This window comes from Trachemys scripta, chromosome 4 (genome assembly GCF_013100865.1).
Source record: "Trachemys scripta elegans isolate TJP31775 chromosome 4, CAS_Tse_1.0, whole genome shotgun sequence".
NCBI classification, from domain to species: Eukaryota; Metazoa; Chordata; order Testudines; family Emydidae; genus Trachemys; species Trachemys scripta.
The window spans coordinates 124,804,829-124,820,948 of NC_048301.1; the positions used below are offsets into that span (position 1 = coordinate 124,804,829).

Sequence of the window (16,120 nt, forward strand, 5' to 3'; positions counted from 1 at the left end):
AACCTGGAGTCACATCCAAGCACACAGACGTGTGTGGTGGTGAGGAGTCCAGTCAGATCACTCCACATCCACTCCCCCCATCTTAAAGGTTCCCCCTTGGGCTGCCACTTTCACTGCAGCCAAGGAGGGCAGGACACCTGTGTTGTCCAGAGGCGGTTCCTTGGAAGCAACCCTCCAGCTTGGAAGTGTCAGGAGCTGCACACCAGCAACCAGGGGCAGTGAATTAACTGATTCACACACAATGCTACACATCCACATATGTCCGTAGGTGGTGGTCTTTCTATCAACTGTCTGCACAGATGCCACATATTAGAGAGAGCAACAAGAGGGATGAGCATCCATCCTCCAGGCCTGCCTGCCCTCCCATTGGCCTGGGTCATGCAGCAGGCCTGACTGGATGATCATAATGGTCCCTTCTGGCCTGAGAGTCTTTGTCTCCCTGCCCAAGCGGTAGAGCGGGAAGCTCAGCATTGCCGCATGGGCTGTCGCCTGTCCCCTCGGGATGCTGGCTTGGTTTTAAGGGCTTCCAGGAAGCGATGGCCTTTCGGAATTACCCAGCGGAATGATGTGATGGCAGCAGAAGTGCCGATTCATCGGCTACTCGTGACACCCTTTGGATAAGTAGCGCCTCCCCAGAGCTCTGCGGCAGTAGCGTGCCAAGGTGCTCACAGCCCCGGGCTGGCTGTACTGCTGTGATGTTGGCAAGGGGGAATGAATACTGTGTGATATAAGCCAGCTGGTATCCCAAGCTCTACTTCCTTGTTTGGAGGTTTGTTTTAAATGTCACTGCTTCATTCCCCCCTGCCCCCCTCCCCACCCCGGCTTCTAATACTAACAATCGAGATGGACTGAAATGTGTCTTTTAAAGTGCTGGCCCAAGGGGGAGAGTGAGTGGCTGTGTCAGTGACTGCGCACCCGGCCTCCAGTGCTTTCCCCTTTAAATCTGGGGTTGCAAAGGGCTTTATGAACCCTAACAATCCCCCTCTGTGAGCAAGGGAAGCAGTCTTGCTATCGGTCCCACCGTCAGGAGAACCCAGTTCTTCTGCCTCCCAGCCCCCTGTGCTAGCTCTTACTCTAGAGGGCAGTCTGGTCAGGAATGGAAGCCAGGAGTCCTAACTCTCCGGCCACGCTCCTTTCCTAAAATTATACCGCTGGGCCTTTGCCTATGAAGAAACAATAGTGACTATGTGCGGGGAGGAATATAAGGCCACATTAGAACTGTCTGAAGATGAGCGACTGTGTAAAAAAAAAAAAAAGGGCAGCAGGGGGTGGGCCCAGTTTAATAAATCCTGTGCCATGACCAAGGTTAGCAGTAAACATCTGCTCAGTGTGTCTGCAATTTACTCTGTTGACAGAGGTCGGTCGGTCGGTCTGTCTGTCTAATCGCTCCCATCCCCGTAGCATGCTCCTTCCCTCGCTGAGCTGCAGATTTCTCCAGCGTGGGATAAGAATGATTCCCCAGGAGGGGTCAGGGTAGCCGAGTGTCTCTCCCTCAAGAAAACCCAGTACCCTCCGCTTTTCGCCTTCAGCCTGGCAAAGAGCTGCTTCCTTGTGCCCAAGTGGGTAGGGTCAGGCTGCAGCATAAATCTTCTTCTGTCTGCACCTGACGCATGAGTGTGTGTGTGTGGCAGTGTCTCTGCCCTTCACCTTTCTCTCCTTGGGGAACCGTGCTGGGGATCTTTATTTTTTTTCACTCCATGCTCGGCGTGCCTGCTGGCTGCTCCTGCACGCGAGGCTGCGAGCATCGTTCGCTTTGAATGATGAGCCGGGACTGGGCTAGAATAGACCCCGCTGCCTAGAGAGAACGAATGCCTCCCTCCCCCCTGCGTGTGCCCAGGAAGAAAGGGGAGAGAGAGAAGGAGCGGGAAGCAAATGCGACCAGCGCTGAACTCAAGGGAATCAGACAAGTTGAAGATAAGGATGGAAAGCTCATTAGATCACCCACTCCGTCTCCCTGCCAGTGCAGGATCATCCCCCACGGTACATTGCCTAGTGCAATAGAAGAGCCACTGGAGTGGCAGGAAGACTTACCTCTCTCCCACGGGATGGTTGTAGCCGGGGATCCCTGCTGAGCTCGGGAAGGGGACCTGTCACAATGCTAAAGTTCCGGGCAGACCGTCGGGTCAGGTAGGGCTCACCTGGTGATAACAGCAGGGCTGGCGGGGGGAGAGGAAGCAGGCCAGGAAGGCAGGCCTGGTTCGTTGCCTATGGGGGGCTTTGTGTGTGTCTGTGTGTCATGAAGTGGATGAGGGAACTTCAGCTTGGTCAGTGACTGCTGCATTGCAGTGCTTCGGGAGGAGATGCTTAACTCAGGAGTTTATAGAGCCGGGTCAGGCAAGGCAGCTGCCAGAAGAGGAATTATTTAAGGAGGTTCCGAGGAAGTAACTTTGCTCTGGAAGGGCCCTGGGAAGCTGGAGGAGTGGATGGTGGCTGGGATGGAAGAGGCAATTGAATGAGTGCCGGGAGGAGCTGCAGAAGCTGCTACTAAGGATGGAAGCTGGGGTGGTGGTTGAGAGGATAAAGAGAAACCTGCTGCTGGCTGGCAGAATGAATGAACCTCTGACCAAAAGCTGCAGGCAGGCTAAGAACCGCGTGGGTGAGACCCGTCCACGGACGCTAATTCCGGCAGCACCGGGAACGTCAGCTCTGCGAAGGGGTCCCTCCCGTAGCCCAGTTCCTGGGTGCAGAAACGCTTGCTCCAGCAGAAGGTGCTTCCCTTTGAAACGACATTCCCTGCAAGCTGGCGTGGGGCAGAGGGGAGGTTATCACCTGCCTATGTAATGCCACTGTGATCCTTGTAAAGTCACTGGCGTTTACGTGATTATTGTTAAAACCAGGTGCAACCCAGAGCAACCAAACCTCCACCCGCCCATCATTTCCAGTTAGAAAAGTAGCAGTAGGGAAGTGGGGTTATTTAGTGGTGTCAATTTCTTTGTTAAAGTCAGCTTCCTTATTTATAAAAACAATAATACAGCTGGTCCAGTTTGGAGAATGAGATTTTTTTCCCCCTCTTTCATCCGGGGCACATGCTAACGAAAGCCCTTTAAGCTACCCGAGGAGGGAAGAAAGCAACTGAAAGAGAAATAGTATTGGCCAAGGGTACTGGGGTTTGGGCAGTAATGGTGCTACGCAGGAAGCGCTCCTTTTAGCAGGATTCCTGCCAGCAAACATTTAATATCCTCTAACCCTGGCGTTATCCCAGACCTTCCGGTGAAACTTGCAAGGGGCTGGGTGGAGGGACGAGCGGCCGCGGTAGCTATTTTTCTTGTTCCAACTTTCACCGTTCTGCTGACTCTACGCAGAGTCTGGCTGTTTGCATGGTGATGTCATCGGTGGGCATTCAGTGCACAGTGGTCTGGTGCCTGGCGGTGCTGCATGTCAGTGTTCAGATGCAGTGATGGTGGGGGGCCACGTTATATGCAGATAGTTGTGTGCAGGTAGCCGGTGTCTTGCTAGGAGGATGGGGGCTGGAGGGGGCGTAATTTATATTGCAGCCATTCTCTGTTCCCTTGAAGAACATTGCAAACCGCCCTTGAACAGGATCAAGCAAAGCTGGTAGTGAACTTGTATTCGTGCCTTAACCTTGATTTCTAACTCACCAAAGTGAGGAGAGATCCAGGGTTGTAACACGGACTGCACCTGAAACCTGCTGATTCCTGGGGTTCTCCAACCTGGCAGTCAAGGGCCCGACTCAAAAGCCAGCAAAGTCCTGGAGGAAACTCCCCTTGACTTTAGTGAGCGGTGAATCAGGCCCACTAACTGAATGTGTAGAAGGTGGTTTTTCATCCTGTCTCTACTGGAATGAGGAGGAGCTTGTGGGCTGAGTCCTCCTCCGCTGCTTTGGACCTCCTGCAGCCATCCACACCTGGGTGCAGTATAAAATGCTGCTGTTCTCAATCAGTAGCAACTTGGAGTTTGTCCGCACATGGGAGTTGCACTGGAGTCAATGAAAGTGTGATGTTAAACTGGTGCAATTTTGTCTGTGAAGATTACTCATATTGGTTTAAATCTGGCTTATGCTGGTTTAGCTGATATAAAGTACAAGCTAAATCACTATAAACCAGGTTTAAACCAACTTGAGCGTCCATACGCAAAGTTGCCCTGATATATCTAAACAGATTTAGCTAAATGGGTACAACTTTGTATAGGCCAGGCTTTGTATTCACTGTACACAGGTGCAAATGGCTACAAAGGTATGAGGCAGCGAGGACTCAGACCCTGGTTGGCTCCATCCATACTAGGAAATTAGGGACCTATAACTCTTGACCAGTGGCAACTGTACTGGGCATTTAGGGTTAGACAGCAAATGGTAAAAACGCCTGAGTTCTGTCTACATTATGGTCCAACGGTTAGGGCACTAGCCTAGGATTTAGCCACTGCTCTGCCCCAGAATCCATGAGTGACCTTGGACAAGTCACTTAGTCTCACTCTGTGCCTCAGTTTCCCATCTGTACAATGGGGATGATAACCCTGCCCGACCTCCCAGGGGTGTAGTGAGGATGCATTACATTAAAGATTGTGAGGTGCGCGGATAGTACTGTAATGGGGAGGGGGGATACAATTATTTGTGTCCTACAGGAGAGGTAGGGTTCCTGGTCATGGCGCAGGCCCCCATTGTGCTGGGCGCTGTACAAACACAGAACAAAGAGACGTCTCTGCCCCAAAGAGCATACAGTCTAAATACCGTAGCTAGATAGATTACTACCACCCTTGGAGCTGCACCACTGGTGGCTGGTTTTCCTCGCAAAGCCAAGGCCCCTGGCACTACTGCTGTCTGCATTTTGATAACGTAACAGGGCAATTAGCCAGTGTAACGCGTTTTCAGCAGTGTACTAGTGGTTTGGGGGCTTTGCCGAAATCCCCAGAAACCGCCGGGTTTTCTGCTCCTTAATTTGTTGACTTTGGGTTTTGCTCACGTAACCGCAGTTGGCAGTGGTCGCGTTTTCCCTTTGCAAATGCTTTACTTTAAATTAAAGGCTGGATTTTCTTACCCACTGAAAGCAATTTCTGAACAGGCCCACAATCAAATCAGTCCTCTGGCCTGCAGGAACCGAGGAGCAGAGCTGGGGCCGCGCCGGAATGCTGGGGCTGCTGGCAAGCCAGCCCCACCCAGAACCGCTGATCTTGAATGTTGCAACGTTTTAGGGGTGTTCGGAACTGAATACAATTCTGAAACCTGCACCGTTTTTATACTGATATCATTGTCTGTGGGATGGGGCGGTTTACCGAAATAGCTGTACCAGTTCAACCCATAATGTGGACACAGTTATACCAGTAAAAAGGTTCCTTGTATCAGTATAATTTATTCCCCTTCCTGTACAGGAATAAGCTCTAAACTTTTATAGCAGTGTAACTGATTGTACTACAGAGGTTAGATTGTTTTAACGACACCGGTATAGTTAATCTGGTACATCTTTTGTGGTTTAATTCAGGACTCAATCCAACCACCATTAAAGTCAGTGAAAGACTTCCAATGATTCTGAGAGTTGGATCAGGCCATTGGTTTCCTTGGGGCTGCTTAAGGCACAAGGTTTTACTCCCATGCATGGCAGAATCAAGCTCTCAGTGACGCAATTCCATCTCTTATTATAAACAGTCTTCCCACGTGCAGTCTAATCTCACTCATTTGCACTTAGTAGGGCTGCAGGGCCATTACTATTGTGAATGACTCTTTTTCCGAACGAAGGGGTAAGTGAAAAAACAGCAGGCCCAGTGGAGTTACACCAGCGTTGAGTTTTCCCCACTTAAAAACAGCATGTCGGAGAACATGACCACGCTAATTTAGTTGGACAGCAGTAATTTCATTTTATGTTAATATCTCATCATGTCACAGTCGATGTTCTGTGATATGTCCTGGAAAGCTAATGAGGTCTCAGCTTTGCTGGGAAGTGCAGATGAAATTTGTTGCACAGATTATGCAGTGTGTGGATTAGCGAAGGGAGATTCTGCTGCAATTTGCCGTTCATTAAGTGTTGCAAATCCATCAGCTTTCGAAAGGGGCTCTTCATGCCCTGTTGTGGCTACCAGGCTGTTGGATGAAGTCCTGTGGCTTCTGCTTCTTTGGAGCCCTCTGCCGGCATTCGCACATGATCTGGGGTTCTACCTCCACTCAGATCCTTCGTAAAAGAGCAGCTCTGTTCTTAACGTCTGTGAGCGCGTGTAGAAGGGGGACAAAGGTGAACAGATGTTTGCTCTGGTTTTATTGTGTCCGTTTTCTGCCCTAGTTGCAAGCTAGCATCTCATCTGCTTCCTCCAAGCCAAAGCCAGTAGCCACAGCCCGCTCCTTTAAATCCCACTTGCAGAGATCCCTCATGGGATTCGGAATGCTGCCATACCTGGGAAGATTGTGGCTATTGTCTGGGATGGGGAAATTCAATTTGTTCCTGCAAGTGTGAGTGCCAATCACTGGCAGAGAACGTTCTCTCCTGGTCAGTCTCAGACAAAACGTGAGGCAGAGAGCCTTGTCTCTGTAGTGAAGCCCTATGCTCAGGGCTCTGAGCTAGAGACAATGGGCCCAGTTCTGCTCTGCTGCACCCAGGTGACCCTGTGGAAATCAGAGAGGTTGGGAGCAAGCTATGGGCCTGTGCATCCAGTAGCCAGTGGTCCCAGGGACTGGGTTTGACAACAATTAGTTGGGAGCTGGAGTAGTCTAGTGGTTAGAGCAGAGGACAAGGAGCCGACTCCTGGATTTTATTCCCAGTTGCTGCAGAATGACTGTGGATTTAGTGCAGATGCTGATACCCTCGCTCACCTTCAGTAACGCCGTACTCCACATGTGGTCTGAGTCGTTCCAATGGAAGCGCTCAAGGAGGAAAGTCCTGTTCTGTGTGAGGGTGTCTGGATCTGACCCTTGCAGCCTGAGTGCAAATGAATCCAGATAAAGTCGGTAGGAGCTGCAGCAGCTCAGTCCCTCCGAAAATCAATCCCTTTAACCTCTCTGTGCCCCCATTTCTTGATTGTAAAACAGGACGACTAATACCAGCCCATCTCTGTAAGGGGCTTTGAGATCCAGGTCTGAAAAGTGCTGTGTGATAACAAGGTAGGGTGATTGCTATGGGTACTGACTGCTACTCCGATAATGAGGATCTGGAGCCGGTAAAGGACCACGGTAAAGCCAGGTCTTTCCAGGGGCTGACTGGCGATATGAAATCCATATCCGTGTGGCTTTGGGCGTGTCACTCGTACTTTATTTACTAGCGCCTGCGTAACCCCGTCCATGCTGCATTATGTACGTCGGTGCTTTGTAATAATGTACACCAATGGGCTTGCTGCTTCTTTGTCTGTTAGAACATGTGGTTGCGTCACACAGCAAAATTAATAGGGAGGAAAGCCCCTGAAGACTGAGATTTAATAGGCTGTTATGACAGGTGACTGCCATTGGGGGCTATTCATTAGCCCGGTCTATTGACACCTCTGAAAGCTTCTCTTCCAATACATGCCGCTCATCCAAATGGATGCTCCACAGGAAACGGCCTGTGGAATTCAAGCATGTACTAGGTGGTAGTGAAGGGGCTAATGCTAGTCTGGTTTTGTGTGCCGGGTCTGTGCAAATGTGGCATAAATGCTTCCATCCATCTGGACGTGTATCTGGGGAAGTGGAAGTGCTGTGAATACTGGCCTGAGGAGGATCTGCCTTTGTGGCATCATTGCTCAGTGGCAAGAGGAGACGGAGAGCATTGTGCATGGATGAACTCCGTCTACCGGCACCATATGTCGGCCAGGCTTAATGGCAGCTGCTAGATGGGCTCTGCCATGTGTGTTCATCTTCACACTCTGCTCTGACCTTGTCTCTCTTCAGCCCCGGAGATGCTCCAGCTGGTTTGCCAAGCCTCCTGCGTACAATCCCACCTGGTCTTAAAGTAGTAGTCGCCTCTTATTGGCATACACCTAGGGCGGAGTTGAAATTACAACCACAAAGCCCAAGAATTTAGGGCTGAAATGGGAGCGTGATTGGGACCACCACGGCTTGTGTTCTGTCCAGCTTGTGGGGCAGACAGTTTCTTCTGTCCCCAATACATAGCTGGGCTGGTCTATACGCAGAAAGGTGGGAGGGGGCAGTTATAACTGAATCACAAAACCCTCCTGCTTCCCCCACACACTCAACCCACCAGTGTTTCAGGTTCCTGCCTCTCCTAGACATGAATTAATTTTACAAATCCCTAAAACATACTGAGGTTCTCGCCACCTCAAACTACCCAAGGTTCACTCATTCTTAGTTATGAAAACAGCTGGACAAGAAGAGACCAGTTGCTTACCTCGGCTGGCATCCCATCTCCAGCAGTGGACAGTGCAGGAAGTTTCAGGGGTATGTATACAAGGTCACCCCCTCAAAATGTACCTATTGGCACAATGCTAAACCATACTCTATGGTAGATGAGGAGAATCCTTCCTGACCCCATCTGGTGATAAACATATGCCCTGAAGCATGTGGCTTGATAAACCCTGATCATTTTTACTAATGTAGAGTCACTGCAAATGTTGTTTCCGCCCTTAGTGAGTTGAAATTCATTCATGAGCTATGTCAGAAAGAAGCCGAAGGCTGGGCACAGTCAAGCCTTCCGTTATTTGCCTCCATAATATCCTGCAGCAACAACTTTCAGCACTTTGAACTGGTACACAAAGCAAAAGAAGAGCCGGGATGGAGCACGCCGCTCTGTTCACTCCAAAGCCGTTTAATTCCGCCAAACTCTCCTCTGTTTTCCAGCCACAATGAAAGACGGAACACGTTTCTGCACCCTGTGACTGGACACATCCCAGAAGAAAACGCAAGATTTGACTTACGTTTACAGAAGTAGGTTTGTTTTAGAATGCTGCCGTGTGTGTGTGTGTGTGTGTGTACATAATGATTGAAGTGAAGGAACCAGAGGGGAAAAGAACTAATAATACCAAGGAAATATTGAGAGCAAAGACCATTGCAGGGGATCTACAGGCCAGGGAACAGTATGGCTTTGCTGTGAGACGAGGGGCAGCCTTGCTTTGCTATGTATGTATGACACGTCTGTGTGTTTGCAGTGTGGGCCTCATCCGTGGAAGTCAGCCCTGTGCATAGGGGTGAGCACCATAAGTGTATCAGTGTGTCATACGTCTGGGCCGTTATTCCTCAGCTGTCCTGGCAGAGATCCGCAATAAGCTTTTTTCTCTCCTTTCCCCCTCTCTTTCGATGGCAGCTCTACAGTGGACATGTCCAGCAAAGCAGGTGGGAAGCGACCGGCGACCATCAGCAGCGAATCATCCAACCACACCATGGTGTCAGAGATGCCTCAGGAGCGACCAAATGGCCGGGTATGTTCATGGAGCACTGGACACTGGCCTGGGACCCTAGGAGACCTGGAATCTATTCCCAACCGTGCCCCTAGCCAGCTGGATCTAAGCTGCCCCTTATACCTAATGTTCTCATTGCCTCTGGACATCTGAAAGGGCCCTTCTTCTTGTTGAATGGGCTGGGGGTAGCCAAGCACACCTGCCCTGGCGATGCCTGCTGGTAAGTAGATGTATTTAGCCTGTTGGAGTCGCTGTGGGGCACAAAAGCATTCAGGGACGAAGATGGGTGTTTAGGCACTGGACTGGCATTCAGGAGATCTAGGTTCATTTCTCAGCTCTGCCACAGACCCCCTGCTCTCAGCCAAGTGGCTTCCCCGCTCTGTGCCTCAGTTTCCCCCTCTGTAAAATGGGGCCAATCATACTGACCCGTCTTTGTGAGGTTCTTTGAGATGTGGGAATGAAAAATCCGGCATAGCAGTGAGGCGATTATCACGCCCCTTCCACACTAAGGGGAAGTAGCTGGCTGGGATCAGAGCATCAGCAAAGCGAAGGCAGCGATTAGGATCCACCCCTGTTTTGCGGTAGGGAAAAGATAGGCCGAGCTGGTTGCAAGGAGGAAGCAATGGCGAGCCTTGGACAAGTAGCTACCCTGTTTCCCCGAAAATAAGACATCCTCCGAAAATAAGGCCTACTTACAGTTTTGCCTCTCGTTGTAATATAAGGCATCCCCCCGATAATAAGACCTCCCCGATAATAAGGCATCCACCGATAATAAGGCATTTTTCATTTCTGAAAAATAAGACATCCCCTGAAAATAAGACCTAGCGCATCTTTGGGAGCAAAAATTAATATAAGACACTGTCTTATTTTCGGGGAAACAGGGTAAATGGCTGAGATTTCCCAAGAGTGATGTGATAGGAGTGCTGGCGGTAAGATGCAGCTCTCCCTTGCCCGCCAGATGGCAGCATTGCAAGGCATCCCTCAGCCGCATGCTCCGTGAGCTGCATGGCTGGGTCTGACTATTCCCCGTGGGTTTGCCGGGAAAGCAAACGCCCCCAACAGCTGTTGCCGCCACCCCTGGGAGAGGCTGTTCTAAAGCCGGAGCGTTCTGAGAGCCTCCTCTCTCCTTCTCCAAAGGCCTCGCGCCCTTCCCGGAAGGGGATCGCCTTCGGGAAGCGCTCCAACTCCATGAAGCGGAATCCCAACGCCGCGGTGACCAAAAGCGGCTGGCTCTTCAAACAGGTAACGTCCCCCTTGTGCCGCGGTGGGGAGCATTCCCCCGCCTGAGCCATGCATCTCGCAGTGCCACCTCCCTCTGTCAGCCAACACCTGGGCATCAGCAGGGACCGAGGGATGATGTGGTGCCCCATGCCGCACTAGGGCTGGTGTGGGACTGCATGGGGCGTGGCTCTTGGGTGCCCATTCCACGCACCTGCCAGACTTCCCCCGCCCCACCCTCTATCTGTCCCAACCTAGCTCCAGTGCATCTGGCTATGACAGCAGGGAGAGCTGCTGCTGGGTGCCTGCCCCATCTGGCCTGCACCTCTCCCCAGTCACTCCCTCCCGCGATGGCTCCTGCAAGCCAGCACGGCTCAGTGCCACCCTGTGCCCTCTCCTCAATGGAGCCCACCCTGGGCTCTCCCTGTGATGCACGAGATGCTGCGGCTTCCCCCACTCGCTTTCCCCCACTTTTCCCCCTCTCCGCTTTACAAGCAGCGATGGGTCTGGGGCACCCTCTCACTCATGCCTCTCTTGCAGGCCAGCTCTGGCGTGAAGCAGTGGAATAAGCGCTGGTTCGTGCTGGTGGATCGCTGCCTCTTCTATTACAAAGGTAGGTGGTGGGGCCGAGGACTAAAGAGCCGTCCCATGGGCCCAGTCCTGATTGGGGAGGGATCCGGCAGCTCCTGGTGCACTTACAGCCCCAAAGCCAGGTGACCAGGGGTCAATCTGGGCAACTGGGGTCGGATCTGAGTCCAGTGCCGGTGAAGAAACCCAGTTTGTTGTTTGAGGCAGAGCAAATCCCGCCCAGCAGGTGGCTGCAGGGAGATGGGTGTGGCCAGTCAGAGGAGGACTTAAAACCCACCTCTTCGAAGGGAAGGGTTTGCTGTTACGAGTTGCTGAGGGATCCCCATGAGGTGCCGAGCACCTTCCCCCTCAATGGGAGCCACGTACGCTCAGCACCTTGCAGGACAGGGCTCCGAGAGAGATAGTACAAGGTGCTCCCAGGGGGGAATGCTGTGGAAGGTAGCTCCATCCATGCATCCTTCGGTTTTTCTGTAGCCTCTTCTCTTACAGTATCCAAGGTGGGGGGACGGTTGCATGGCCCTCTGGTTAAACACTGTGAAAGGGATCGTGCTTGGTACAAATTCAGCAGCTCCCTGCTGGCTCAGCTGTTCCCTTACTCACCTGGCCCAGATGAGACCAGAAGCTAGCCCTGCCTCTCTCCGTGGGGAGCTGTGGGTCTGTATACCAGAGGCGCTGCTCTTGGCATGCCCCGGATCTGAATGCTCCAACTCCAGCTTCCCTGTGTTAATGATTAACATCAGCAAACAAACCTGTCACCCTTTTGCCTGGACCTCCTAGGGCCAAGTTGGCTTTTCGAGCAGCTGTTATCAATGGTGCCAAGAAACAGAGGGCATGAGGGGGGCACTGGCACCATACAGCTGCTCGAGGTCCGTGGGAAACAGCTGCCCCATGCCATAAAGGAGTGACGGAAGCCAGTCCTGAATTCAGATGCCAAATCAGTCCCCAACCTTATCCGGGCTGGAGCACTCCTCGGTATGGAGATTCACCCCTTCACACACCCCACACCTTTTGCAACCTCCGCTTTCCAGCAGGCCGCTGGCTCGGCCTAATCCCTGGCAGCAGGTCTGGAGGGCGGGCATGAATAATTAACCAGCCTGTATTGTGAGCTGTGAGTGATAGGTTTTTGCGGGGGCGGGGGGGAGCGGGAGAAGAGAACAACAGATGGGCAGATGCGACAGGGAGGGAGCCGGCTTCCACAGGTAGGCTGGCTCCGGTCCCTGGGCTGTGGTCGCTCTTAGGAGCCCAGCTCCCATTTCAGCAGAAGAGAGGAGGGATGCGTTCCTAGCCCGAGGAGCCTCGTCCACTTCCCCCTCTCCTCGTGCTGCTGCTTTAAAGGGGAGACGGGTCTTGCCAACCACCTGGCATCTCCAAACTGGCCTAAGGAGGGGAACTCCCCCCTCCTTATCTAACGCCCATTTCTTCCCCCTGGGTCAATGCAGATGAGAAGGAGGACAGCATCTTGGGCAGCATCCCGCTTCTCAGCTTCCGGGTGGCAGCCATCCAGCCATCGGACAACATCAGCAGGAAACACACCTTTAAGGTCAGTGTGTGGCCGTGACGGCATCTCGGGGGCAGCGTCGTGCTCCCAGCCATTGGCCCGGTTCCCGGAGGCCACGAATGGAGCCGCGGTTTGTCGCGCGACCCTCCCGTCCAAGAATCTCGCTGCCTGGTAGGGCCTGACGTAGGCTGTTGGGTAACAGCAGCGCTCAGAGGTCTCTTGGCTTGTGCTCTCCACTTCCTGTGGTGACCTGTGCTTGGGGGAGGTGTGAGCTGCTGTGGACGGTCGCTAAAGACAGGCACATACCTGAAGGGGAAGAATGGGCATTAGTGACCTGGTTGCCTGCTGCAAACTGGAGTCCTTGACACAGCACTAGGGGTAGAGAGAGAACTGCCGCTGTGTCCTCTCACCGTGCTCAGAACAGGATTAACGAGTCCAGGTCTTTTAGCCTTCTAGGGTGTGACCCAGCCCTGCCACTTTTGTCACTGGCCACACCTGCGCCAAGCAGGGGGGCATATGGCACCCCCACTCTGAGCCGCCTGCTTTGCTCAGATGTGAAGAGGACCACATGAGAGGTAAAACAGGGGAATCGGGTCTCTGGGTTTCCAGTCCAATAACGTTTAGCCAGAATGCAAAGACCAGACCCAGACCAAAGCGCCCCGTGACTTGGGGAGGGAGCTCAGATTGTAGGAGGAATCCTGCTGCTTGTTCCCCCTCTGAAGCTGTCCCTCTGTCTGTAAGAAAGATGGGTGGAGGAGCTGGCTTGCAGATCCAGACTGAGTTAGAGCCTGTGTGATGGCGAGTGTCTTCAGCTCCTATTGACTTCAGCGGGAGTTGAGGGTGCTTAGCAGTCTTGATGCTAATACGGGGTGAAATTGACCCCTGTGCAGAAAGCAAGCACAATAATACCACCACCAAGTGCTTTACACCCATAACTCTCAAGTACTTTTTGAAGGAGGTCAGGATCGTTACTGCTGTTGTACAGATGAGGAAACTGAGGCACACATAAGGCAAGTGACTTGCCCAAGGTCATCCAGCAGGCCAGTGGCAGAGCCAAGAATAGAACCCAGATCTCCCGATGCCCAGTCCAGTGCTCTAGTCACTAGGCCACGCTGCCTCTAACTGGAAGCTGTGTGTGTGTCAACCCCATAGGTTTAAGTGTGTTACCCTGCTGCACAAGCGTGAATTGCTCCTAGCCAGCGGTGATCAAAGCATGCTAGTAACCCAATGCCAAGGAGGGGCTTCTCCTTCTCAGCTGACAGCTGTGTGAGGGTTTTCGCAAGCCGTCTACTCAGCCATTCCCCCGTTTTGAGTTACTCTCCCTTGTTAATAAAAACAACAAACGTACGTAAGCCAGCGTTGCTATAGAATCGCACCTCCGGCAGTGCTAGAATTAGACTGCGTTCAAGCCCAGATGTGCAGGAGGGCTTCCCCCATCTCTCTTTTAAACTAGTTTAGACTAGTGTTCACACTCTCACTCTCTCTCTCTCTCTCACACGCACACACACAAACTCACTCTCACATACACACACAGGCAATATATTGTAATTGTTTAGCACGTAATTAGTTTCTACTTGTCAAACTTCTGTGCTGAGGGGAGCGGCTGCAATGGAGCAGGGACTGAAGCTGTGAAACTCCTGCTGAGCTGTGGGCAAAAGGAGCCGTTTGGTTTTATCCTCCCAAGAGCAGTTAGTGTTACACATACATGCACACTCAGACACGCACAAGCACCGTTGTACACACGGTAGTCCATGCTCACAACTCACCTAGACTTAATAATCTGTCCATTCACGTATGCAAATTGAAATGTGCATCCAAACCATGGGCCAAACACACACTCAAAGACTTAATTGTTTTTCACACTTGTACATATGCATATTCCCACTTGCACTAGCACACAGGCCGAACACACCTTGCGTGCAATCACACAGGTGCACATGAACACACACACAAACATACTCCCACATACAAACACCCACTCACTTGCACCCGTTTATGCTCAACTCTCGCTCAAAGAAAACCCAGCTCGCCCACCGATGCACACAGATGTACACACGGAAACAAAAATCCACAAGTCACAAAACCACACTCCTATGCCGAATGCTTGCACACAGACACTGCCTTGATTCTCTCCAGCTGGGGACAGAGCTGCAGAGACACACACAGAGCCTGGATTCTCTGCAGCTGGGGGCAGCGTTACACACGCAACCTTGATTCTCTCCAGCCTGGGGCCGTGCTACACGCACCGCTCTATTTTGTTTTTATTCTGAGGCATTTTTGGGTGCTCGTCACTAGAATATTATTTGCACATTCATTCCTGCTCCAAACCTTATATTGCAACATTCAGCAGAGGGCGAAAGGTCTGCTCCGCCCTCCAGAGGCTCCCTGTCCTATTAATGGCAATAAAACAAGAGAGCAAGGGAAAGAACCTTCAAGAACTGGCAAGTCCTGGGAACATTTGGGTCATTAATAAAGCATGGATCCGGCCTCCTGAACTCACTGCCAGTCGGGTTAACCCCTTCAGGCCCGTATGGGGAACAGCGGTTAGAGAGAATGCGGCTCTGACCCAATGTCAGCCAAAGGGAGAATGAGAGATTTAAGGCTTTCTCGTGTTTTATTAGTCTCCTCAGCCGCCTCTGTCCTGACCCAGGCCAGGGTTTGGGGGAGGTCAGAGAAGCACGTAGCAGCTGGTTTGTGCCCTCACTTACTCTGTGCAGTCCCTTCGGCTTCTGTGGAGCTCCAATGGCTGGAAGGTGTCACTTGGGCGAAGCACATGCTAAATCCCATTGACTCCAATAGGACTCAAGCATGTGCATAGATCAGGGATTGGCAACCTTTGGCACGTGGCCCGTCAGGGTAAGCCCCCTGGCAGGCCGGGCCGGTTTGTTTACTTGCCGCATCCGCAGGGCCGCCCAGAGGGGGGGGGGGGAAAGTGGGGCAATTTACCCCAGATCCCGCAGGGGCCCCCACGAGAGTTTTCAGGCCCCCCCCCCCAAGATTTTTTGGCAGCAATTTGGCGGCGGGTCCTTCACTCGTTCCAGGACCCGCCGCCGAAGACCCCAGGCCCCCTGAATCCTCTGGGCAGCACTGCGCATCTGCAGTTTTGGTAGGGTTACCATATTTCAACAATCAAAAAAGAGGACGGGAGGAGCCCCGCCCTAGCCCTGCCCCTGTCCTAGCCCCGCCCCCATCCTGTCCTAGCCCCGCCCCTGCCCCTTCCACTCCCTCCCACTTCCTGCCCCCTCAGAATCCCCAACCCTCCCCCCCACTCCTTGTCCCCTGACTGCCCCCCAGGACTCCACCCCCTCCCTAAGCCTCCCTGCCTCTTGTCCCCTGACTGCCTCCTCCTGAGACCTTCCCCACATCCTAACTGGCCCCCTAGGATCCTACCCCCTACCTGTCCCCTGACTGCCCCAACCCTTATCCACACCCACATCCCCTGACAGCCCCCCCCCCCCCCCCCCCCCCCCCCCCCCCCCCCCCCCCCCCCCCCCCCCCCCCCCCCCCCCCCCCCCCCCCCCCCCCCCCACCCCCCCCCCCCCCCCCCCCCCCCCC

General features: G+C 52.8%; 1 protein-coding gene across 17 annotated transcripts in view; it reads left to right on the plus strand.

The window, feature by feature from the left end:
• The window catches only part of PLEKHA6 (pleckstrin homology domain containing A6), a 136,587-nt gene that overhangs the window by 76,475 nt on the left and 43,992 nt on the right, over nt 1–16,120 (plus strand). For 15 of the 17 annotated variants that reach the window (XM_034767269.1, XM_034767258.1, XM_034767254.1 and 12 more), the window contains exons 2-6: nt 8,705–8,791; nt 9,168–9,282; nt 10,399–10,503; nt 11,020–11,092; nt 12,507–12,607. In XM_034767269.1, coding sequence (XP_034623160.1) covers nt 9,181–9,282; nt 10,399–10,503; nt 11,020–11,092; nt 12,507–12,607 — 381 coding nt within the window. In that variant the 5' untranslated portion in view covers nt 8,705–8,791; nt 9,168–9,180. Of the gene's footprint in view, nt 1–1,568; nt 2,128–8,286; nt 8,306–8,704; nt 8,792–9,167; nt 9,283–10,398; nt 10,504–11,019; nt 11,093–12,506; nt 12,608–16,120 lie in introns of those variants that run through there. The other 2 variants (XM_034767268.1, XM_034767270.1) reach the window with 2 other exon arrangements.